Raw genomic sequence first — 25,284 nt, forward strand, 5'->3', positions numbered from 1 at the left:
TATAGGCCTGATTTAACAATTTTTTTATAAATCACACATTAAAAACATAGGAAGTGATGCTTCCTCTAGTGACAGTGGTTTTGGGAGTTGTGATCTGGTTTCAAATAGACTTTATGCGAGGGATGTGTTTGATATAGGAACCAAGTCAGTGGGTGTCGATAATCAAATGGAATTGACTCAAAACCGACCTACTACAATTACGAATCAAATCATTAAAGATTTGGAAATACTAAAGCCTTCTAATGATGTGGGATCAACGAATTATGAAAATAATGAGAGACCTAACAAGAAAAGTACATCAAATGTAATTCTGAACGTCAAAGTTGAAATGAGAAGGCTTTAGTATTTCCAAATCTTTAATGATTTGATTCGTAATTGTAGTAGGTCGGTTTTGAGTAAATTCCATTTGATTATCGACACCCACTGACATGGTTCCTATATCAAACACATCCCTCGCATAAAGTCTATTTGAAACCAGATCACAACTCCCAAAACCACTGTCACTAGAGGAAGCATCACTTCCTATGTTTCTAATGTGTGATTTATCCAGAGGATTTCTACGAGATGAGTCATTACTCATTTCTTCCTCATAATCGAACGGCGTCGTCAGAAGTTTGTTCAGACTTGAATGACCTATTCATTTCTTCCTCATAATCGAACGGCGTCGTCAGAAGTTTGTTCAGACTTGAATGACCTGGAAGGAAAATGTAGTTTTCCTTTCAGAGATAAAGAACAAAAGGCCCTAAGCCGACGTCTAATAAAGGCACTAAAGGTACTTGAACGTTTACACAGAAATACGTTCATTTCTTCCTCATAATCGAACGGCGTCGTCAGAAGTTTGTTCAGACTTGAATGACCTGGAAGGAAAATGTCGTTTTCCTTTCAGAGATAAAGAACAAAAGGCCCTAAGCCGACATCTAATAAAGGCACTAAAGGTACTTGAACGTTTACACAGAAATACTGAAAAGTCTGAGATAGCTACGAGAGTCCTAGGTTTCATCATCCTAAGGACTCTTTTGGAGCTGCTGCTTTTGAAAAAGGGTCTACTGCCTTGGAATTTTAAAACTAGTGCTTCTCTTTCCAGCGGTAGAATTTTTAATTTCACTTTTGAAGTATTTGTATTAATTATAAGTTCTGAAACAAAAGCGGGGTTTAATTCCAAACATGGGCTGGGATGGTTTCATGATCCTAAGGACTATTTTGGAGCTGCTGCTTTTGAAAAAGGGTCTACTGCCTTGGAATTTTAAAACTAGTGCTTCTCTTTCCAGCGGAAGAATTTTTAATTTCACTTTTGAAGTATTTGTATTAATTATAAGTTCTGAAACAAAAGCGGGGTTTAATTCCAAACATGGGCTGGGATTCGAACCCGTGCACTATTAATTAACGTTCTTTAATGTAACACCGCAACAAGGTTTCAAGTTTATCTACCTCTCAGGTTTCTGATCTCGTTAGAACATACTATTTCTTGTCTCGGAGTGAGATTCATCTCGGGGCTTTCATGTCTTGGAGTATTAAGATCTATCAAATCCATATCATCGTTCATAAGATCACACAGTGCCCTTTGTAATACATCCCCACTTTCAATATTGGATCCCAGGTCTTTAGAATTCTCAGCTACATTTTCACTTCCAATATAGGAGCTCATGGCTTCAGTGATGTTGGATTGGTTAGCTATCATACAATCGCTCAGGTGGGGTTGCGTTTTATTCGACATTGTCAAGTCATCTCTAAAGAATGTTATAAATATGGTCAGCTACATTTTCACTTCCAATATAGGAGCTCATGGCTTCAGTGATGTCGGATTGGTTAGCTATCATACAATCGCTCAGGTGGGGTTGCGTTTTATTCGACATTGTCAAGTCATCTCTAAAGAATGTTATAAATATGCAAGAAAGAAGGTCATCATTCAAGTGAGAAATCACTTACGGCTTTTGATACAGAATAGTGAAATAGGAAACCATTGGAAAAGAAATGATGAAGACAAAAGACTATTGAAAATAAGTAAATTCCTGCTCAAATAAAGTCCACATGGAAAAAAAGTGCGTCACCCTGACCCCTTCTAAACCGAATTTAGGGCGGTCGGTATTAACAATTAGGTAGATTTAATTTCAAAATGTATATCTCAAGGCCCGTTCCCACTTGTCGTTCCTTCACTATCAAAATCACCCTGTCTTCCACGATTAGTCAACTAAAGGAAGTGAAAATAAGGATTCATTATGACTTACCTAGAGTTTATCAGATCCTTCTTGATCTTCATACTGGCAGGCAAGGCGTGCAGTGTCTGGCGTATAGTAGGTGTCGGTTTTAAATACCTAAATTACTCTCCACAGATGTTTTAAATACCTAAATTACTCTCCATAGATGTTTTAAATACCTAAATTACTCTCCATAGATGTTTTAAATACCTAAATTACTCTCCATAGATGTTTTAAATACCGAAATCACTCTCCATAGATGTTTTAAATACCGAAATTACTCTCCATAGATGTTTTAAATACCTAAATTACTCTCCATAGATGTTTTAAATACCGCAACTCGATTATACAGGGTTCTCGAAAAGCTGGTTCCCTTATCTGTTCCCCAAACCCCGCTCTTTTGGTAAAAGAAAATTTTGTAAAACCTGGTAGGTACTGTAGGTAGGTTTGAATTTGAACTCTAATTTTGGCCCTGACTATTGGGCCGGCCACTATCAGGTAGACCTGACAGGTCCGCCTGTCACTTCATACCTGATAACTGCCTGATACCTGATGAGCACACACACTGTCAGGTGGAACTGATTGAATTTCCATCAGTTATCAGGTATGTATCTTTCAGGTCGCCCGATTGCTGCCACACACTATCAGGAAGACCTGATCAGGCATACCGCATACCTGTCAGGTCTACCTGATAGTGAGTGGCTGGCCTTATTGTTAAAATAGGAACGTTAAGCAACGTGGTTTAATAGTCGAAATGGACTTTAGTCAGACCATATCTTTATGGCTTCAGCTGATCCAATGAGGTATGGTAATTTAATTACTGCTTATTCTTGCCTGCCTCCCTGCTTCTCTTCCTCCTTTATTAATGGCAAGATGTTATTTTTACCAAACCTGTTTATTTTACTTTACAGTAAGTGGGCTCTAGTGGACATTTTTTTTTTTTTACTTTCTATTGTAGACTTGCTTTAAGTCTCAAATTTAGGTTGGTCGAGTTTCGAACCGGGTCGAAAGCCCGTTGCTCGCATAGAGGCATCAATTTGGTTTGGCCCTTAACCTTAACCCTGTCTTCCTTGGTCCTTGTCTGTGTACCTGGGTCTGGTTTCGCGTTTAATTTTTCTTTATTTTGCATAACTTTTACTCTATACCTATTTTGACTTTAATTGTTCTTCCTTTTGCACAAAATTCACCGAATCACCCCACATTTTAGCTTTAATCAGGTACTTTCTATTTTTCTTCTTTTGCATAAATTTTACTCCATTTTTTAGCTTCAATTTTTTTTCTTCTTTGTTGTTAATTTTTTCTTTCTATATTTGAGCTTTCTTTTTTTTCTTTTGCATAAAATTTACTCCGTATTTTAGATTGCATACATTTTACCCTATATTTTAGCTTCAATTTTGCATAAATTCCCCCATAATCCCATATTTCAGCTTTTATTTTTGCATAAATGTTACCCCATATTTCTGCTTTAATTTTGCGTAAATTTTACCCTATATTTTAGCTTCAATTTTTCTTTCTTCCTTTGCATAATAGTATTCTGGAATATCCTGATCTAAGTTGGGCAAGGGTTGTTCTGGTTATCCGAGGCAGCTTCTTGTGGCTGAAACCAATTGAAGTGGCTGAACACCTGGGCCTACCAGTAACATATGGGGATGGAAGAACCTGATGGGACTTTGGCTACTACAACAACAACAACAGCAAGGAAAAAAAGCCACTGCTTTTCCCCCGCCTCCAAGGTCTGCCAGTGGATCAGTGAACTAATAATCTTCGTTTGATGTTTTCCAGTGTTTCAAACCGGCATGGTTGGCTATCCGGAGGCAATGACGGATCCTTCCTACCATCAGCAGATCCTGGTACTAACCTATCCCCTGATAGGAAACTACGGGGTACCACCACAAGACAAGGATGAGCATGGGATACTCAAGTGAGTATTACAGGGTCCACTGAAAACTATCGGTTCTGAACATCAAAAGTGACATATTAACTAACGAAAATTAGATACCTATTACTAGTAAAAGTCAAAAAAATTGATTTGTAACCTACAGTCTTGAGAAACGTTTCGAGCGTTTTCAAAACTTTCATTGTATCGCCCTTAAATAATGGCCGAACCGTACCTCAGTCGAGATTCGGCCTGGAACATATTTGATCTAAAAATAAAGTTGAACATCTCCGCAAAATTTAAGCAATTTTGTCAGAAAATTCAAGTCCTGAGAAGCGTGACCTCTTTGGGCTCTTTTTAAACTTGTGTCCCAAATAGAGAAAATGAGAGGCCGAATAGCGGTCGAACCGTACATTTCTCGAGGTTCGGCCCGAGGAAACTTTTGATCTACATTCTATAAAGAACCTCTCTCTGCAAATTTTGAGTGACTTGGGCCGAAAAATAAATTCCTGAGAAATCTTACCATTTTCGAGCCTTTTCAAAACGTTCGCCCTAAATAACGGCCGAACTGTACGTTTCTCGAGGTTCGGCCCGAGGAGACTTTTGATCGATATTCTTTAAAGAACCTCTCTGCAAAGTTTGATGGGCCTGGGCCGAAAACTAAATTCCTGCGAAAATTGAATATTTTTGAGCCTTTTCAAAGCTTTCGTCCTAAATAATGACCGAACAGTACCTTTGTTCAGCAAGATAAACGAGGTATATTCTATTCTTCTCTATTTGTCGAGGTTGGGCCTGGAACACATCGGATTTAAAAATTAAATTAGAACTTCCCTGAAAAATTCGAGTACTTTTAAAAGTGAACATTTTTGAGCTTTCTGAAAACTTGCCACTCCCTTATAGCCTTATACCTACTCTGATCTGATCATTTCCCCAGATACTTCGAGTCTCATCGGATTTGGATCTCGGGTCTCATCGTGGGAGACATGTGTGACACGCCCTCCCATTGGAACTCCGCCTCCACGCTGGGAGAATGGCTGCGCGCGCACAACATTCCCGCCCTGGCCAACGTAGATACCCGAAGGCTCACGAAGCACATTCGGGAGTGCGGGGTTGTGTCGGGAAAGATCGTGCATGGGTCGGTGGCGCCCCTGGCGGTGACTGTGGAAGATTTGGTGTTCGTGGATCCCAACAGAGGGAACTTGGTCGATCAGGTGTCCACCAAGGTAAGATAAGCCCGTTTGCACTTATGGTTCGGAAAAAAATCGTGTCGTGTGTAGAATAGAAGAACAGAATATATGTACCTTGTTTATCCTGCTCGAAGGAGACTAAAAAGTCCCTTTACCCCCGCAATCTAAACAAGGTCTTATGTATTGGGCACAGAAATGTTAAAAATAAAAATAAAACCTTGCTTAAATGGAGAAAAAAAATCGAACAACCTGAGTCATAGGTTTTTATTTGACGACTTTGAATATTCTATGTCTGTAATGAAAAGCTTTACATCAATAAACAAAAAAGAGGTGCTCTATCACACTGCTTGTTCTAAGCTGATAGTTTAAATAAAGCTAAATACCTTTTTACCTTCCTTTATCCTATTACCTTTCATATAGATATTATCCTTTATCTTCTTTCCTTTCGTCTTCAGGAAGTGGTGACCTATAATCCCACTGGTTCGGTACACCTGTGCGTGGTAGACTGTGGTCTCAAGTATAATCAGCTGAGATGTCTCATACAGCGCGGAGCCAAGCTTAGTGTGATCCCTTGGAATCATCCTATTAAGGTAAATAATGAACAGGGTTTATATTGCAGGAACGAAGGGAGTGTTTTCCCGCCTTAAAATTGTGAACATATTTTGTATTTAAAATACACAATAAAATATTTATTTGTGGGGGGGGGGAGCACAAACTCAAGAGGATGTGTCGACGGGGAGGAGGGGGTGTTCCTATTTTTAGTAGATATTACACAACAAAATCTTACCTGTGCAGTTATTGGCACGACCTAAAGCTGTTCCCTCCCCCAGGCACTGCACAATAATTTTTATGAACTAAATACTAGTAGTTCTGTGCACTGTAGACCTCACTCCCAGTCTCTTTTACCTGTATTACATTATATTATTGATATGGAGATTTTTCTAACGAAATTCCTATGTGCACAGTCCAGTATGAATGATTTATAAATGACTATTGCACCCCTCTTTGCCCAAGCTGAGACTCTTTTCCTTCCTGTTTCTGTGTATTGGTTCGAGGATTTTCAAGTTTCTATCTGTGGCAGAGTTGTATATCATAGCACCATATTCTATCTTTGATCTTATTAGTGCTTTATAAAGATTCGTTAGCGTTTTTCTATCTGCTCCCCAGGTTTGTTTGCTTAGGACCTTTATTATGTTCATAGCTTTGTGACATTTCTGCTGGCGACGAGTATTGGGTGTAACACGTATAAACTCAAGTGAGTCAATTTCTTTACTCATAAAACCTGCCTTGGTAGTGTAGTGGTGTTATATACTCGTAAAACCTGCCTCCGTAGTGAAGTGGTCAGACGCTCGCCCGGTAATCAGAATGGCGTGGGTTCAATACTCGTAAAACCTGCCTCGGTAGTGAAGTGGTCAGACGCTCGCCTGGTAATAAGAAGGGCGTGGGTTCAATACTCGTAAAACCTGCCTCGGTGGTGTAGTGGTCAGGCTCGCCTGGTAATCAGGAGGGCGTGGGTTCAATCCCAGCCGAGGCATACATTCTTATCCTCAACATTGTTTGATACTTTGACCACAGTAATGTTAGTAGCCTACTACTGGATTAAAGAGACTCTAGTCCTATTCTAGCAGTATAAATGAGCACTATCATAAAACTGGTGGGTTTGGTGAATTGTGCAAGTCGATTGGAAAAAGTGCCACTATGGACGGGGTCCTTAAAGGCCCAACTATTCCCAGAATGTTTGCGAATTTTAATCAAGAGCAAACAAACCTTTCAGAAGTTAATGCAAAAAAAATCTCAGCCCCTACTCACACTTGATGAGGTTATTGTACGAAGGCGTGTAGCCTGTCGCCGAATGAATGTTAACCCCCCCCCCCCCCATCAAAACACGGGTCATCAGTTGCTGGCGACGAGTATTGGGTGTAACACGTATAAACTCAAGTGAGTCAATTTCTTTACTCATAAAACCTGCCTCGGTAGTGTAGTGGTGTTACATACTCGTAAAACCTGCCTCCGTAGTGAAGTGGTCAGACGCTCGCCTAGTAATCAGAATGGCGTGGGTTCAATACTCGTAAAACCTGCCTCGGTAGTGAAGTGGTCAGACGCTCGCCTGTTAATAAGAAGGGCGTGGGTTCAATACTCGTAAAACCTGCCTCGGTGGTGTAGTGGTCAGGCTCGCCTGGTAATCGGGAGGGCGTGGGTTCAATCCCCGCCGAGGCATACATTCTTATCCTCAACATTGTTTGATACTTTGACCACAATAATGTTAGTAGCCTACTACTGGATTAAAGAGACTGTAGTCCTATTCGAGCAGTATAAATGAGCACTATTATAAAACTGGTGGGTTTGGTGAATTGGTGCAAGTCGATTGGAAAAAGTGCCACTATGGACGGGGTCCTTAAAGGCCCAACTATCCCCAGAATGTTTGCGAATTTTAATCAAGAGCAAACAAACCTTTCAGAAGTTAATGCAAAAAAAAATCTCAGCCCCTACTCACATTTTATGAGGTTATTGTACGAAGGCGTGTAGCCTGTCGCCAAATGAATGTTAACCCCCCCCCCCCCCCCCCCCCCACACAAACAAAATAATATACACAGTCTCGTATCCCCCCCGTCACTAAAGACCTTAGAAGTTATACTGAACCGTCTGTAACTCTAAACCCCTTTGAACACTTTTCGATTGTACATAGGGTTAGGTAGCTTTCAAAATCCTTTTTGGGAGTTTCCTATCCTCAATCTACTTCGTGTTCCAGGTACGGTAATCGCGGTCACAATCTACCGTGTGTCCTGCAAGGCACGGGCAAGTGTTTCATGACGTCACAGAATCACGGCTTTGCTGTTGACGTCACTAAGGTACCTCAGGGATGGCAGCCTCTGTTTACCAACGCTAATGATGGAACCAACGAGGGCATTGTGCATGAGAGTCTACCATTCTTCACAAGGTACCTCAGGGATGGCAGCCTCTGTTTACCAACGCTAATGATGGAACCAACGAGGGCATTGTGCATGAGAGTCTACCATTCTTCAGGTGAGTGAATAGAATAGAATATACCCTGTTTATCCTGTCAGAATGAGACTGAAAAGTCCCTTTACTTTCGCAGTCTAAACAAAGTCTTATGTAATTGGTTACCCTGTTTATCCTGTCAGAATGAGACTGAAAAGTCCCTTTACTTTCGCAGTCTAAACAAAGTCTTATGTAATTGGTACAAAATAGGTGTAAATTTTATAAAATACGGTTGCAAATCAATTGCAGCTGTGTTTCGATTGAGAATGTTTCAACGGGTTAGGTACTTAAAAAAGTGTAGAAAAATCCGATGCGAAGCGTTTTTAGACCCTTTGTCGCCCCTCTGGCGTCCTTTATTGCACCCCTGGCGCACTTCGCCACTCTCAGTGTCCTTTGCCGCCCTTTTTTTTTGCCATCTGCTGTCCTTTGAAGCCCCTAATTCCACACACCCTCTGGGGCATTTGGATTTTTGAACAAGACGCCAAATGAGCTTGATCCGGCCCTGAGTACCCATTTTCAGCAGTTTCCTTTTTCTAGTAGCCACATGGCATTCAAAGTCGCGCCCCTTTTAAAATAAATTTCTTAAAAAAAAAAAAAATCCTTTTGCTATGTATCATAACATTTACAATATTTAATCTCTTCTCTCCCCAGCGTACAATTTCATCCAGAGCATACAGCTGGGCCGGCGGATTTGGAACTCCTATTTGATATCTTCATCAATGCCGTGCGAGATTCCAAGACTCGAACCCCCGTCCCTCCGATTAGAAAGACCATCTATGACACCCTCGTACCTAAAGATGAAGCCCTCATTGCCAAATCATTCCAGACGCCAAAAAAGGTAATTTCAGGGAGTGTTTCAGTGAAGACAGAGTTGCCAGCCTAGTTAGCCTGGTTGGTAGCGCGTTTCATGGGAAAATAAAACCTACAAAGGTGAGATAACATTTCATTACAAAAGACCTAAGGAGAGCGACGAACTAAGTAATATTATAGGGGCATATAGGATAAAGCCAGCCATTCCGAGCACGAACCTTATTTGTTTAGGAAAAAGTTCGCCCCGGGCGGGAATCGGTCCCGCGACCTAGCGCTTACAAGGCGGGCCTGCTCCCTTCCAAGTTATATAGGCTTATTCATGTTCTACATAGATTTTTAGATTATTTTCAGCCCGTTTTCCGCATTTATAAGGATTAGTTCTTTTTTTACATATTGTCTGGCTGGGGGACTATAAACAGTGAGTATACCAGTCTAAAATTTCCTTTGCTAAAGAAATAGCAAAGGTTGAGTACGAAGGGCATCCACTCGTAAAATTTTGTAGCCAAAACCAAATGTCAGCCCAGAAGCGATCACCTTAGGGCTGATTGAGGGCTGACGAAAAACGCCGACCCCGTCTGTACACGGGAAAAGGCGAAGAAAAAGAAAAAAGAAGAGTTCTTTTTTACATATCTCTATTTCTACATTTCAGACAAGCGTATGTTCGTGTTGGCGGCTGCTCTGAAATCCAACATCAGCATAGACAAGCTCTATTCTCTTACCAAGATAGACCGCTGGTTTCTTTACCGTATGGCCAATACTCGATTCCCGGCCGGGGTGGATTTTATCCTGAACGGATAATGCGGAACGGCTGGTTTTCTCCTACCCTGTCTTTCTTCTCTCTCCCCTTTCGGAACGATCCTTGTATCTCTGCTTCCTCTACATGCTCTACAAGGATCGACATTGGTGGAGAGGCTTCGTACATCGACCCGTCCCATGATGGGAACGATTATGGATTGATTCGGGACGATATGACTTTGGCAAATACAGTTCCCTCTATCAAAAGCTTTATTTGATACAATCAATCTACTTAATGTTTCTTTTTTTCTTCATTCTAGGTGCTCATTCTCGGTTCAGGAGGTCTATCCATAGGCCAAGCAGGCGAATTCGACTATTCCGGATCTCAAGGCACATGACGTTTAAAGTCGCGCCCCTTTTAAAATAAATTTCCTAAAAAAAAAAATCCTTTTTCTATGTATCATAACATTTACAATATTTAATCTCTTCTCCCCCCAGCGTACAATTTCATCCAGAGCATACAGCTGGGCCGGCGGATTTGGAACTCCTGTTCGATATCTTCATCAATGCCGTGCGAGATTCCAAGACTCGAACCCCCGTCCCTCCGATTAGAAAGACCATCTATGACACCCTCGTACCTACATTGAGTGTACAGAACTAATGGTGAGTTTGGTTTCTGTCTGGTTTAGCATAACTCTCGAACGGGTTTGTCCGATTTTCGAGATATTTTGGTGTCTTATTATGGGGGAGTCGTGCAGTCAATAATGGTTGGGACTACAGACTGAGTTTTGGCCTGCTTGGGTGGTCTATTTGGCTGAAATTTTGTTGCTTGATCTGGGAGTTGAACTTGAGCCTGGTTTTGGCTTGGTTCGTGACCTCAAAATCCGCCCCAGGCGGGAATAGAACCCGCGGCCTAGCGCTTACGAGGTAGACGCGCTACCAACCAAGCTAACTAGGCTGGTATCGTTATCTTTAATTTCCCTCATCTTTTCTTCCTTTTCAGGTGAGAAAGATGCGTGAGGACAACGGTATCCGCCCATACAACAAACAAATAGATACCCTGGCTGCCGAGCATCCTGCGCAGACCAACTATTTGTATTTAACCTATAACGCTACTGCGCATGACCTGGCTGTTAAAGGTTATTAAACTTATTAATAAATAGTAAACGTGTAGTGTATAAGGCAACTTTAATTAGAGATTTTTCATTATTTTCTTGAATCAATAATTTCCTTTATATCCAGAGACGGTATCCATTATAAAAGGTTAGCTAATGTACCGGACTGTGTAGGCCACACCTCGACAGAATAATGAAGGTGAATCAAGATTAATGAAGGAGCTAAGCGCTCACAAAGGAATATAACGCCAGATGATAAATCTACAAATCATTTAAAATCTTCTACCAAAAAAAGTCTCACCTTAATCCTAGCCTCCAACCGCTCCTTGGCCTGCAGACTAACACTGGGCCGCTGATTCTCAAGGCGGGCGAACTTCTCCTTGCAATACTCCACATGCCGATCGAACGCTTTCGGCCCGAAGCTCCGGCCACAGTGCGGGCACTGTTCATGATCCGAGGGTTTGGCGAGGAGAGGGCTAGGGCCCCCGCTACTCCCCACGCGGGCCGCGCGTAGAGTTTCCAGAAGCTCGAGATGCTTCTCTTTCCAGCGGGAGGATTTCTTGACGGGCGAGGGACGTTTGAGTTTGGCCGGCGGCAGGGGAAGACATTCGGCCAACTCACCTGTGGCAAGGGAAAATGATTGCTTTATTTGAACGAACCAGGGCCGTATCCAGGATTTTGTCGAGGAGGGATTGGATGCTCCAAATTTTCGGAGTCTGGCCTACAGTAAAAGAGAAAAATGAAGCTCCCAAGATTTTGTCGAGGAGGAATTGGATGCTCCAAATTTTCGGAGTCTGGCCTACAGTAAAAGAGAAAAATGAAGCTCGAATGGGGGGGGGTCCACCCGATAAGGGTTTTCACTCGTAGTTTTTGTTAATCTACTTACATTTTTAGCCCATATAATACACGAGACCTTATTTAGACTGCTGGGGTAAAGGGACTTTTAGGTCCTATTCAAGCAAGATAAACAAGATGTCAGTCTCTACCTGTCAGTCGTTGTTTGGCGGAGTCAAACTTAAGCTCGAGGGGGGGGTCCACCCGATAAGGGTTTTCACTCATAGTTTTTGTTAATCTACTTACATCTTTAGCCCATATAATACACGAGAACTTGTTTAGACTGCTGGGGGTAAAGGGACTTTTAGGTCCTATTCAAGCAAGATAAACAAGATGTCAGTCTCTACCTGTCAGTCGTTGTTTGGCGGAGTCAAACTGAAGCTCAAGGGGGGGGGTCCACCCCATAAGGGTTTTCACTCATATTTTTTGTTAATCTACTTACATTTTTAGCCCATAAAATACACGAGACCTTGTTTAGACTGCTGGGGTAAAGGGACTTTTTTAGTAGTCCTATTCAGCAGGATAAACAAATTTATGTTACACCATTCTGTTTAACCCATAAAATACACGAGACCTTGTTTAGACTCCTGGGGATAAAGGGACTTTTAGGTCCTACTCAAGCAAGATAAACAAGATGTCAGTCTCTACCTGTCAGTCGTTGTTTGGCGGAGTCAAACTGCTTTCGTTTCTTCATCAGGACTTTCATACACGAGACCTTCTTTAGACTGCTGGGGTAAAGGGACATTTAAGTAGGTCCTATTTGAGCAGGATAAAAAAGTTTATGTTACTAAAGCTCTTTAACCCATATAATACACGAGACCTTGTTTAGACTGCTGGGGTAAAGGGACTTTTAGGTCCTATTCAAGCAAGATAAACAAAATGTCAGTCTCTACCTGTCAGTCGTTGTTTGGCGGAGTCAAACTGCTTTCGTTTCTTCATCAGGACTTTCTCACATGCTTTCTTATGTCGGAGCAGGGACTCGGGGAGGAATTTCCGATTGCATAGGGAACACGGAATGAGAGAGGGTAAGGGCTGATACTCCTCATCTGTGAACAAAGAGACAAGCTGTTAAATATCGGTCGAAATCGGGTAATAAAGTATGGGGGCACGGTTGGTCCAGTGGTAACGCGCTTGCTTGCCATGCAGAAGGTCCCGGGTTCGATCCCCACCATCGACAAAAATTTGTACTATATCATACCCTACCCTACCTATGTATTCAGTTACCTATCTATATTTTTTTCTCTCTCATCTTATTTCTATGATTTTATTATTCATCTTGGATAGGTTAAAATGGTACCTATCAATAAATAGGTAAATGATGCCCATACTTGGGTATTGGGTTAACAAAGATTGAGAAATCACATAGGTTAACAAAGAAACAAAAGAGAAGAATATCAGGCATAATTTTTCTGTCAGGTAGGTAGACAAAAGCTGTGTTAACGGGAAATCTTCCATTGGCTTTGGTTCCATTCACCTTTTCACACAGACTATCTCCAGCCGATTGAACATTAGTAGGCGAAATGCCAGGCAGTGTTGTTTTCTTCAACATATCACCTAAGTAATGTTTTGCCGTGTACAAAGTTTTGGCTTTGGGGATTCTCGAGTTGGCTTTCTTCTTTAACGAATTGACAAGAGGGGGTAACGTTACTGCGTTGTTTCCTCGATTGGACTTCACCTCGGCAGGTTTATGTTTGATAGTGGGGAGTTTAAGCGGTGGATTATCAAACGTGTCCACTTTATTCTCTTTTAACTTAGCAGGTTCAGTGTTATGTAGGCGAGGGAAGAGGTTCATTTTGTCCAAATGTTCCTGATGAGCAGTTTTCAAACTTTCCAATGTTTTGTTTTCATTTTCTGCCTCCGAATCGACAAGCCTCCCCAAAGTAGACAGATTTTCCACACCAATAGTCGTCGGTATTTCCAACACTCTTTCAGTGACTACTTCACCCTCTCCGTTCACATTGTCGTCAAGTTTCAATAAGTTAATACTTTTCCTAGTGTTTCTCAAAGGGAGGAGTCTCTCAGACTGCTTGCTACTGTCACGAGGAGGCGAAGCAACAGAGTATAAACCTTTTTCGGTATCACTGCCGAATTTGGGGCTTAGTTGATTTTGTCTACTGTTCAAAGGGGCCTTATTACCATTGGTATTTGGAGGTGGTTGATTTATTTTGTCAATGATGGCCCGATTGTTCTTTTCTTTCACAGAATTTCGACTTCCATGGATACTAGCGACATTATTGTTGATGTCAGGACACTGTTGATTCTGACTACCATGAACATCAGCGGAGTTACTGGTGTTTCCGTTGTGACACATCCGATTCATATTGTCTGCGATTGCAATCAGCTCGTTATCATCAATACTGGAAGATTCGTCTTCTTGCACATAATGCTCGTTGGAAAACAGTTCAAATGTTTGTAGGTTTCGATCGAAGACGTTTGTTTTGGGCTGGATAGTACTTTGAGTGTTCGGTTCGTCATCTAGTGAGTCATACGGTTCTTCCGGTGTTACTGTAGAGCTTGATAGATGCTCGCTTATATCTGTGAGTATAAGAAAATTATTAGGTGAATAGACCCTTGTAGTAGGTGACAACCTATCGAGACTCACTCCACAAATACCTACTCAGTTGTCCTCACGAGGCAATGTGTTCCCCCGGTGTTACTGTAGAGCTTGATAGATGCTCGCTTATATCTGTGAGTATAAGAAAATTATTAGATGAATAGACCCTTGTAGTAGGTGACAACCTATCGAGACTCACTCCACAAATACCTACTCAGTTGTCCTCACGAGGCAATGTGTTCCCCGAATTCGAAACACAAAGCCGAAAAAAACTTTTGACTTTGCCAGGAATTTATCCTATCTCTGCCATGCAATTTCTCACTACTCCTAGTAAGTTCTTCACTCTGATATGCGTATGCCTACTTCTGATTCAGTTGGAGTTTATCAGCATTACCTCTGTGGCCGAGTGGTCAAGAGCATTGGCTCTCCACCCGAAGGTGCTGGGTTCGAATCCCGGGGAGGGCGGAAATTTTTTAAACAATATTTTCTTTGAAGTACCTATGTAAGTATTGGAAAGTGTTAGTTAGTAGCTACTGAAGAATTGCTACGAACCCACGTTACTTACTAAGTAACCAGTTTAGTTTCGTTTCAGTAGTTGCATGTATAGACGGCCCAAGTCTTTAGTGAACGCTATGATGGTCATTATTAAAAAGAAAAAAATCCATTAAAACTGAACAGTGAACAATCTCAATGTGAATGCACTACAGAAGATGCTAATGAAATTTGCACCAAGCTATCTAACCTAGAAGTAAAATCTATTAAAACTGAACAGTGAACAATCTCAATGTGAATGCACTACAGAAGATGCTAATGAAATTTGCACCAAGCTATCTAACCTAGAAGTACATTTGGACTATTTGACAATACCTTTAGTTCTATCACTAAATTCACATTTCTCTCCAGTCAGAACACCTCCAATTTCTTTGTGTGCCGCACTAGTTTCTTTACTGTCTTCCAAACCCATTTTAACTTTTTTCCTAATACTTTTCTGTTTCGTTTTGTGTCCTTGTTTTGATTTACCATCACTCTCAATTTTTTTGGTAGTTTTCTTTTTAATAATTGAACCAAGAAAGTAAGCTCCAAGTTGTATACGTATTATTGCCGAAGGTTTGGTAACTTCATAGTATCAAACGTTCAGTTCTAAGTTTTTCCTTCTGCTCGTCTGCTTTTTTGTTCCATCATCGACTTAGGCGTACGGCAGTGCGCCAGGCCAAGTTCCGGCATCTTTAACGCAAAGGAAATTCGCTTAAGTAACACATTTGGCTCCGCTATGGGCCTCAGTGGTCCGATAGGACCTTCAAGGGATGATTGACCACTTCGTAATTATGACGCTACTGAATGTGGGTGTCACTACTGGGATTCGAGCCCCAACCCCGTAGATTACGAGTCCAATGTTCCACCTCTAAGCTACTGGACCTAAAAAAAGTGGAATTTTACCTACTTAGTGAAGTTAGTGGTCATCCAGTATACTAATGGGAAAGTATCGAGGAAAGAAGAAAGGAAAAAAAAAAACGAAAGTACCTCACATTGAGCTTAATAGCCAGCCAAGTGAGCGATTAGGTTAATAAAAATTCTAATGAACTCAATCATTACCACCTGGTAGCTATGTAGAGTTGGGTGATGTATGAATGATGAAGAAAGAGTGGAATGAAGTAGGTAAAAATACTTGATGGCAATGTGGCAAAGATCTTAAATTCCCAGAACTGAGTTTAAACTTGATTCAAGTTACTTAAACTTATTTCTGATTGATAGGATTAAGATTTAATTTTTGGTGGGTAAGTATTACTTAGGTACTTGCTAACTTCTAACTTGTAAGTAAATAGGTAGGGTAGGTAGGTACTTAAGTAAGTAGTACTTATTTTAGGTACCTACATTTCTAGATAGCAGGATTTTTTTTTTTTTTTTAAGAGGTTTGACAGGGGGAACTGTAACAGCTAAGGTCTTATCGTCCCGAAATCGAAGAAAGAAGGAAGACGGGATAGGAGAAGCCCAGTCGTTCCGAGAACGAACATTATCCCATCAGGATAAAATCCGCCCCGGGCGGGAATCGAACCCGCGGCCAAACGCTTACAAGGCAGACGCGCTACCAACTAAGCTAACTAGGCTGGCATAGATAGCAGGAAATTAATTTCGTTAAAAAAAGGTATCTCATTGCTGCCGTTTTTATTTCACAGCAAAATTGAATCAACTAAGAACACAAGACAGGTAATATAGAGAGAAAACAGAGCACAGAAAATGAGCTACCCACTCTTACCATGAGAAACTCATAGGGCATAGATAGCAGGAAATTAATTTCGTTAAAAAAAGGTATCTCATTGCTGCCGTTTTTATTTCACAGCAAAATTAAATCAACTAAGAACACAAGACAGGTAATATAGAGAGAAAACAGAGCACAGAAAATGAGCTACCCACTCTTACCATGAGAAACTCATAGTGAGTTAAAACCAATTAAGATTCCATAACTGATCATATGGGGCTCACGGCAGGTCTAATATGTGAGAGGTAATAGAAAACAAACTTTGGGTTGGTCAAATACTTCAATAGAGAGAAGAAAAAAATAGTACTTGGTCCCGGTACTAGTACCAATAAAAAATAGTAAGTACCTAGTCATTTAAAAAAGGTTGAACTAAATTGCAAGACACTGGAAAATTCGAGAAGATTGTAGGTACCTTAGGACTGCTTTCACATCTTTCTCACTTTTACATCCAGGTATCCAAAAACAGAAAATTTGCTTTGAAACTTTTCAACCCCATTTATAAGTACTGGATTTGTAAAATGTATAATACTTAAGCTTGAAGCAACTTTTAGGGCTGTTTGTCCCTACACCTAAGCCTCAGATTGGGCTTGTTATGTATGGAGTTAAGCATTTATACTAACTCATATGATTGGATTTACCAACTTCCACTTCCCATGAACTCTGCCCAGTAGAGAGCTTGGTTACACTTCAGTGGAGTGTATGTAGTTAAGCATTTATACTAACTCATATGATTGGATTTACCAACTTCCACTTCCCATGAACTCTGCCCATTAGAGAGCTTGGTTACACTTCAGTGGATTCAAACGAGAACCAAATACATCAAGTGATCACATTACAATCTACAATCCTGATCAATCATTATGTCATACCTACTCACTACTCAGTAAGTGCTATGAGTAAAAGTACAAAAACCAGTTTCATTCAACAACACAGTATGCTCTATTATAAGAATGTACTTACTATGTCAGAGTGTCACAGTATAACATTTATTTCAGGTTTGTAAGTAGTGTAAGTAAGTACAATTTTGGAAACTGAAACCTAGGTAAAACAGTACTTGGAAAGTCTCTATGTCAATAGTGCAACAGTGATGTCATTGAAAATACCTACCTGAGGCTGTGTTTATGAACAGGGCTGAGATGAGCTCGGACGAGGTGAGATAGGATATTGTTTCTACAGTTTTGCATTGGAGTGGTTGAATTCATTTAGCATCAATGATTCTATAATTCTACCATTTAGGTATTTTGATGAATCTTTTTAAGAACATACATATTATTATACTTTAGGAATTAGGTTGTTTATTAAAAATCTGTGATATTAATTTTAATCATGTTAAATTTAGACCTAAGCTAATATAATTATTATATTTTAATTAGTTATTTATTTTTTTAAATTCAATAATTCAAATAGGAATTCAATAATTCAAATTCAAACGGAAAATTTATCAACAAATCAATTTCAAACAAGATGGTATAAGAGCACCCTAATACTAGAAAATACCCAATTATTTTTTAATCTACAAATTAGGGATTTAATGTTTGTCGTCAAATTATAAAATAATTGATGACATAGGTACATACATATCTATTTTTCTTCTTCCTTATTTGTGACCAACACGTAAATTTTCCATATGGTTAAACACTTCTGGCCGATTCATTATTATTCATTCAAACAATTGACATGAAACATCCCTTTCAACATGTTTTCCTATGTTACAAACATGGAAATGTAAACATCAACCAATTGATTTTTAGTCCGTCCTTCCTTTATTATTACTAATAATAATTGAGTTATTTCTTTCTTCAATCTAGTTTTACCTAATTTATGAACATGATGTTGATGGTATCCCATCTGTTGGCTAGCTCAACGCTCAGTCCGTCCTTCCTTTATTATTACTAATAATAAAAGGTATAGGGGACGGACTATTGTATTCGCTTCGGTGTCGTCTGTCTGTCGGTCGGTCTGTCGGTCGGTCGGTCTGTCGGTCGGTCGGTCTGTCTGTCCCCATAGAAGGACTTATCCAAACCTAGTCGACCTATATATCAAATTAAAATCGAAGGGGATGGGGGTAATTTTCGGATCACCAAGTTTACTACGAGTTTCGTCTTGTCAGAAACCGGGGTATCAACTCTCCCTTCCCCTAATTCCACTACCAGACTTCCACTAATCCACTATTGTAAAAGGATTCAAGGAGAAACGAAGGATCTTCAGGTCTTCAGGATCAAAATTATCCAAAAAACCAGAAAGGAAAGAGCAGCAGCTGGGTTTGAAAATTTTTCAATCAGATAATCAGAACCGATTTGAAGTTCATCGAAGAAGGTTATCAAAATTATCCAAAAACCAGAAAGGAAAGAGCAGCAGCTGGGTTTGAAAATTTTTCAATTCCCCAAAAACAGTTTTTTTGGTTTTTTGGCTTTATGGTTCTCTGGACAAAATTTGCACCACCATTTTCGTGTTCCTTGTAAAAAGACCTTTAATTTGATATATAGGTCGACCAGGTTTGGACAAGTCCTTCTATGGGGACAGACAGACTGACAGACTGACAGAGTGACAGACAGACAGACCGACCGACACCGAAGCGAATACAATAGTCCGTCCCTTATACCTTTTTTTATTACTATTGTAATAATAAAGGAAGGACGGACTAAAAATCTATTAAGTAAAACTGAACAATCTCAATGTGAATGCACTACAGAAGATGCTAATGAAATTTGCACCAAGCTATCTAACCTAGAAGTATATTGGAAATAATGAACAGTGAAGTTAAACTTCTGTTATACAGAGTGGATTGACAAGAAACTTATTGAACCAAGAAAGTAAGCTCCAAGTTGTACGTAATACGTATTACTGCCAAAGGTTTGGTAACTTCATAGTATCAAACGTTTAGTTCCAAGTTTTTCCTTCTGCTCGTCTGCTTTTTTGTTCCATCATCTACTTAGGCGTACGGCAGTGCGCCAGGCAAGTTCCGGTATCTTTAACGCAAAGGAAATTCGCTTAAGTAACACATTTGGCTCCGCTATAAGCCTCAGTGGTCCGATAGGACCTTCAAGGGATGATTGACCACTTCGTAATTATGACGCTACTGAATTTGGGTGTCACTATTGGGATTCGAGCCCCAACCCCGTAGATTACGAGTCCAACGTTCCACCTCTAAGTTACTGGACCTAAAAAAGTGGAATTTTACCTACTTAGTGAAGTTAGTGGTCATCCAGTATACTAATGGGAAAGTATCGAGGAAAGAAGAAAGGAAAAAAAGTTCCACCTCTAAGCTGCTGGACCTAAAAAAAGTGGAATTTTACCTACTTAGTGAAGTTAGTGGTCATCCAGTATACTAATAGGAAAGTATCGAGGAAAGAAGAAAGGAAAAAAAACGAAAGTACCTCACATTGAGCTCAATAGCCAGCCAAGTGAGCGATTAGGTTAATAAAAATTCTAATGAACTCAATCATTACCACCTGGTAGCTATGTATAGTTGGGTGATGTATGAATGATGAAGAAAGAGTGGAATGAACTAGGTAAAAATACTTGATGGCAATGTGGCCAAGATCTTAAATTCCCCGAAAGTACCTCACATTGAGCTTAATAACCAGCCAAGTGAGCGATTAAGTTAATAAAAATTCCAATGAACTCAATCATTACCACCTGGTAGCTATGTAGAGTTGGGTGATGTATGAATGATGAAGAAAGAGTGGAATGAACTAGGTAAAAATACTTGATGGCAATGTGGCCAAGATCTTAAATTCCCAGAACTGAGTTTAAACTTGATTCAAGTTAAACTTATTTCTGATTGATAGGATTAAGATTTAATTTTTGGTGAGTAAGTATTACTTAGATACTTGCTAACTTCTAACTTGTAAGTAAATAGGTAGGGTAGGTAGGTACTTGAGTAAGTAGTACTTATTTTAGGTACCTACATTTCTAGATACTTAGCAGGATTTTTTTTAAAAAAGAGGTTTGACAGGGGGAACTGTAACAGCTAAGGTCTTATCGTCCCGAAAACGAAGAAAGAAGGAAGATGGGATAGGAGAAACCCAGTCGTTCTGAGAACGAACATTATCCCATCAGGATAAAATCCGCCCCGGGCGGGAATCGAACCCGCGGCCAAGCGCTTACAAGGCAGACGCGCTACCAACTAAGCTAACTAGGCTGGCATAGATAGCAGGAAATTAATTTCGTTAAAAAAAGGTATCTCATTGCTGCCGTTTTTATTTCACAGCAAATTTAAATCACCGAAGAACACAAGACAGGTAATATAGAGAGAAAACAGAGCACAGAAAATGAGCTACCCACTCTTACCAGGAGAAACTCATTGTGAGTTAAAACCAATTAAGATTCCATAACTGATCATATGGGGCTCACGGCAGGTCTAATATGTGAGAGAGGTAATAGAAAACGAACTTTGGGTTGGTCAAAAAAATAGTACTTGGAACAGATTAAGTAGGTAGTCATTTAAAAAAGGTTGAACTAAATTGCAAGACTTTGGAAAATTCGAGAAGATTGTAGGTACCTTAGGACTGCTTTCATATCTTTCTCACTTTTACATCTAGGTATCCAAAAACAGAAAATTTGCTTTGAAACTTTTCAACCCCATTTATAGGTACTAGATTTGTAAAATGTATAATACTTAAGCTTGAAGCAACTTTTAGGGCTGTTTGCCCCTACACCTAAGCCTCAGATTGGGCTTTTTGTGTATAGAGTTAAACATTTATACTAACTCATATGATTGGATTTACCAACTTCCACTTCCCATGAACTCTGCCCAGTAGAGAGCTTGGTTACACTTCAGTGGAATGAAATGATGAAAATACATGGAAAATATGACACATACAGTAAATGATCTAATAACTAACAAGGAAAATATGACACATCCACCAATACAGTTATCATTAGGTAAATGATGAAATAACTGACATGGAACATTTGACACATCCACCAATAATTATCTAGTCATCATTAAATAATGAAATAACCAAATATCCAACATCCTAACATGAAACATTTGACACATCCACCAATACCTATCGTCAACAGTAAATGATTAAATAACTAATATAGAAAATACGACACATCCACCAAGATCTAGTCATCATTAAATTATGAAATAACTAACATGGAAAATATGACATATAAATGATGAAATAAATAACATGGAAAATATGACACATCCACCAACACAGTAAGTTATTATCAATAAATGATGAAATAAGTAACATGGAAAATATGACACATCCACCAAGATCTAGTTATCATTAAATTATGAAATAACTAACATGGAAAATATGACATATAAATGATGAAATAAATAACATGGAAAATATGACACATCCACCAACACAGTAAGTTATTATCAATAAATGATGAAATAAGTAACATGGAAAATATGACACATCCACCAAGATCTAGTTATGTTACAATCTACAATCCTGATCAATCATTATGTCATACTTACTCACTACTCAGTAAGTGCTATGAGTAAAAGTACAAAAACCAGTTTCATTCAACAACACAGTATACTCTATTATAAGAATGTACTCACTATGTCAGAGTGTCACAGTATAACATTTATTTCAGGTTTGTAAGTAGTGTAAGTAAGTACAATTTTGGAAACTGAAACCTATTAGGTAAAAGAGTACTTGGACAGTCTCTATGTCAATAGTGCAACAGTGACAGTGGCAATTATGTCATTGAAAATACCTACCTAATACTTAGGTCCTAGATAGCCAAGAATTTTTTTTTTTTTTTTTTTTTTTTTGTACCTAGGTAAGTAAGTAGGTAGTAGGTAATTTGATATGTGAGTTGGTAGTTATATCATAAACCTACCCTACCTATGTATTCACTTACCTACCTATAATTTTTTCTCTCTCATCTTATTTCTATGATTTTATTTATCTTGGATAGGTTAAAATGGTACCTATCAATAAATAGGTAAATGCCCATACTTGGGTATTGGGTTAACAAAGAGAAATTGAGAAATCACATAGGTTAACAAAGAATTAAAACAGAAACAAAAGAGAAGAATATCAGGCATAATTTTTCTGTCAGGTAGGTAGACAAAAGCTGTTAAGGAAATCAATTAAGGAAATCAATGTAAGACAGAAGATCTAGTTATAAATAACAGACAAGTCAGAAACAAACATTCTGATTAGGAAGAAAATATGGCCTGATATGGAAGAAAAGATGCACAACATTTTAAAAGAACAAATCAATTGTTAATCTGTAAACATAGCCAGTATAGATGGCTTGGAGGGTAGTGCATCTTATAAGTGCTAGGTTGCTGATTCAATTCCCTTCTGGGGCTAATTTTACAATAAACAATTGGGGTTTTGTTCTCCGAATGGCTGGCTTTCTCCTAGTCCATATTCCTTCTCTCTTAGCTTTTGGGATGATAAGACCCTAAGGCCAGCCACTCACAATAAGATAGACCTGATCAGGTACACCTGATATCTGATAATGAGTGACCAGCCTAAGAACACAGAACACAATGTACCTACCAAGTAATAAATGCAATCGTTTAATAATAATGGGTTTTCTAGAATTCTGGATAACAAAGCTCTCAAGCTACAACCCACCTTACAGTTACTTGACATCACCCGAGTACTAAAATGGGTTCAAGCCAATGTCAATCAACCCTAAGAACACAAAACACAATGTACCTACCTAGTAATAAATGCAATTGTTTAATAATAATGGGGTTTCTAGAATTCTACTCGTAGATAACAAAGCTCTCAAGCTACAACCCACCTTACAGTTACTTGACATCACCCGAGTACTAAAATGGGTTCAAGCCAATGTCAATCAACAACTTTGGTATGTCGATCAATATTGGTTTACAGTAGCAATGTAGGATGCACCTTAAGGGCTAGATGATAGGGGTTGCTGTAAGCATAAACCTTTTTATTTATCTCATTGACAAATTGATTTACTTACATTCTAGATTTAAATGAGGCAGTACCTAAGTAAATGGATTAAAAATAAATCTTATATTATAAGAATAAGTTTCATAAAATTAGACTCTGATGTCCCCTGTGTTTGCCTGCACATTAATCCATTGTGAGAATAGACATATCCCTCTGGATAGTCTAGATACTTTCCACCTTGACTTAGGAGATATTGATTCTGATAACCAATGGGACTCTTCAGAGATCGATAACTAACGATCCATGTTCCAATGACCAAAAAATCATCAGGAATTTCGCAAACTTAAAAAAAAGGTAGCTACTAGGTTGTTCATGTGTAGCTACATTATACCTAATAAACTGATCTAATTAAATTCCAACATATATGGTTCTTCTGATCAATATTGGTTTACAGTAGCAATGAAGGATGCACCTTAAGGGCTAGATGATAGGGGTTGCTGTGGGCATAAACCTTTTTATTTATCTCATTGACAAACTGATTTACTTACATTCTAGATTTAAATTAGTACCTAAGTAAATGGATTAAAAATAAATAAGTTTCATAAAATTAGACTCTGATGTCCCCTGTGTTTGCCTGCACATTAATCCAAAATTTGCAAGGCAAGAATTTCATTTTGTACACAGACATACCTCGTAGAATAATCTTGCCTTGGACTGAACCAAAATAGTATGAAGACACAAGAACAAGACACCTACTTAAGATAAAATCCATCTTGTATTGTGAGCTATAAGATGCCAGCCTTGACTATTTATAGATATGGTCATAACAAGATTCCAAACTACCTCTCTTGAGACGTTACATAATCCAAAATTTGCAAGGCAAGAATTTCATTTTGTACACAGACATACCTCGTAGAATAATCTTGCCTTGGACTGAACCAAAATAGTATGAAGACACAAGAACAAGACACCTACTTAAGATAAAATCCATCAAGATTGTATTGTGAGCTATAAGATGCCAGCCTTGACTATTTATAGATATGGTCATAACAAGATTCCAAACTACCTCTCTTGACGTTACAAAACACCAAGCTAAGAAAAGTGATCGGAAAACATTACCTGTAGGCTCCACACTGGCATCCATTGTAGTAAAACTAAAATATTTTATTGCACGGAAATAAAACGAAAATCACACAGGATACATGTTTAAGTGTTGAGCGAAATGGGAAAAAATTGATGGTTCTAAAGAAAATTCAAACTTGTGCAGACAACTTCAAATTCAGACATCTGTTGAGTAGGGATTAAAATTATTAGGACTCGACAGGTTTAGACTAGAAAAGGTTTGATTTTAATGGAAATTAACAATAAAACAGCACCAAATTGATAGAAGGCAATAATTAATTATTTACAAAAATAAATGCAGATATTAAGGAAATTTTAGTAGGAATCTTTTATCACACCATGCACTATACTTATGACTTATCTCCCGTGATTCGTGATTTTGATTATTCTGCCATTGTTTTTGCTGCAAGTCCTTCTAACAGTCTGTTGTCATGGCAACAGAAACAGCTGACGTGACATGGAGGTGAGAAATCTATGGACTGGATAAAATCTAGGTAAAAACTGGAGCAAAAAAATTCTGTGTCTTGAAAAAGAACACAAAATTACCAAAAAAATATTATTACAGAAATTAATTATTTAATTATACTAAATTTTAAAATTAATTAATAAAAATCAATTAATTAACCAATAGGTAAAAGGTCACAAAAGTCCTCTATCTCAAAGAAATACAAATCATGGCATATTGCATACACAGAGGTTATTTCAGGCGCAAGATAGTTATCCGTATCCAGTAGCATTCAACACG

General features: G+C 38.9%; 1 protein-coding gene across 1 annotated transcript in view; it reads right to left on the bottom strand.

Annotated features, from left to right (window-relative positions):
* The window catches only part of LOC103507893, a 32,077-nt gene extending 7,187 nt beyond the window's left edge, over positions 1-24,890 (bottom strand). Inside the window, exons 1-5 of the mRNA XM_026822643.1 lie at positions 24,537-24,890; positions 12,646-12,798; positions 11,220-11,539; positions 4,984-5,219; positions 2,226-2,312 (exon numbers count right to left, since the gene is read on the bottom strand). Coding sequence (XP_026678444.1) covers positions 2,226-2,312; positions 4,984-5,219; positions 11,220-11,539; positions 12,646-12,798; positions 24,537-24,561 — 821 coding nt within the window. The 5' untranslated portion in view covers positions 24,562-24,890. The remainder of the gene's footprint in view (positions 1-2,225; positions 2,313-4,983; positions 5,220-11,219; positions 11,540-12,645; positions 12,799-24,536) is intronic.
* Between the last annotated feature and the right edge of the window lie 394 nt (positions 24,891-25,284).

The sequence above is a fragment of the Diaphorina citri genome, unplaced genomic scaffold (genome assembly GCF_000475195.1).
Source record: "Diaphorina citri unplaced genomic scaffold, Diaci psyllid genome assembly version 1.1 scaffold349, whole genome shotgun sequence".
Classification (NCBI taxonomy): Eukaryota; Metazoa; Arthropoda; class Insecta; order Hemiptera; family Psyllidae; genus Diaphorina; species Diaphorina citri.